Raw genomic sequence first — 383 nt, 5'->3', positions numbered from 1 at the left:
AAGCCAAGAGAAGGAACGCATCTTTTTACTGGCACGATGCAGGAATCTCGTGGACAAGCTTGGGCAGTGCGTCGGCGGAGCTCACCTGGGCGTGCTTGAAGATGTGCATGATGAATATGGTCAGGCCCAGCCCAAAGATGTAGGCCACGAAGCTGGTGTAGAAATACGTGTGTGTGTTCTTCTTCAGGCTGTGGGGAAAAGGGAGCAGAGCCCGGTGACCTCGGGGCGGGGACAGTGGCCGAAAGGGAGCTGGGGAAGGGACAGAGGCGTGTGACCCTGCTGCTGGATGGCTACTGGGAGGAGAAGGAATCGGCGCTGGGACCCAGAGAGAGGGTTCCGCCTTCTCAGGGGAGACCCGGCGGGGGCCCGGCTCCACCCCCCCA

General features: G+C 61.1%; 1 protein-coding gene across 1 annotated transcript in view; it reads right to left on the bottom strand.

The window, feature by feature from the left end:
• Window positions 1-85: 85 nt before the first annotated feature.
• Window positions 86-383, bottom strand: part of HM13 (histocompatibility (minor) 13) — a gene marked incomplete at both ends in the record, with an annotated part of 6,954 nt that continues 6,656 nt past the window's right edge. Inside the window, one exon of the mRNA XM_010145468.1 lies at window positions 86-188. Coding sequence (XP_010143770.1) covers window positions 86-188 — 103 coding nt within the window. The remainder of the gene's footprint in view (window positions 189-383) is intronic.

The sequence above is a fragment of the Buceros rhinoceros genome, unplaced genomic scaffold (assembly GCF_000710305.1).
Source record: "Buceros rhinoceros silvestris isolate BGI_N320 unplaced genomic scaffold, ASM71030v1 scaffold24371, whole genome shotgun sequence".
Lineage (NCBI taxonomy): Eukaryota > Metazoa > Chordata > Aves > Bucerotiformes > Bucerotidae > Buceros > Buceros rhinoceros.
The sequence above is the reverse complement of the archived record's forward strand: the minus strand, read 5'-3'. Positions and strand labels throughout refer to the sequence as shown.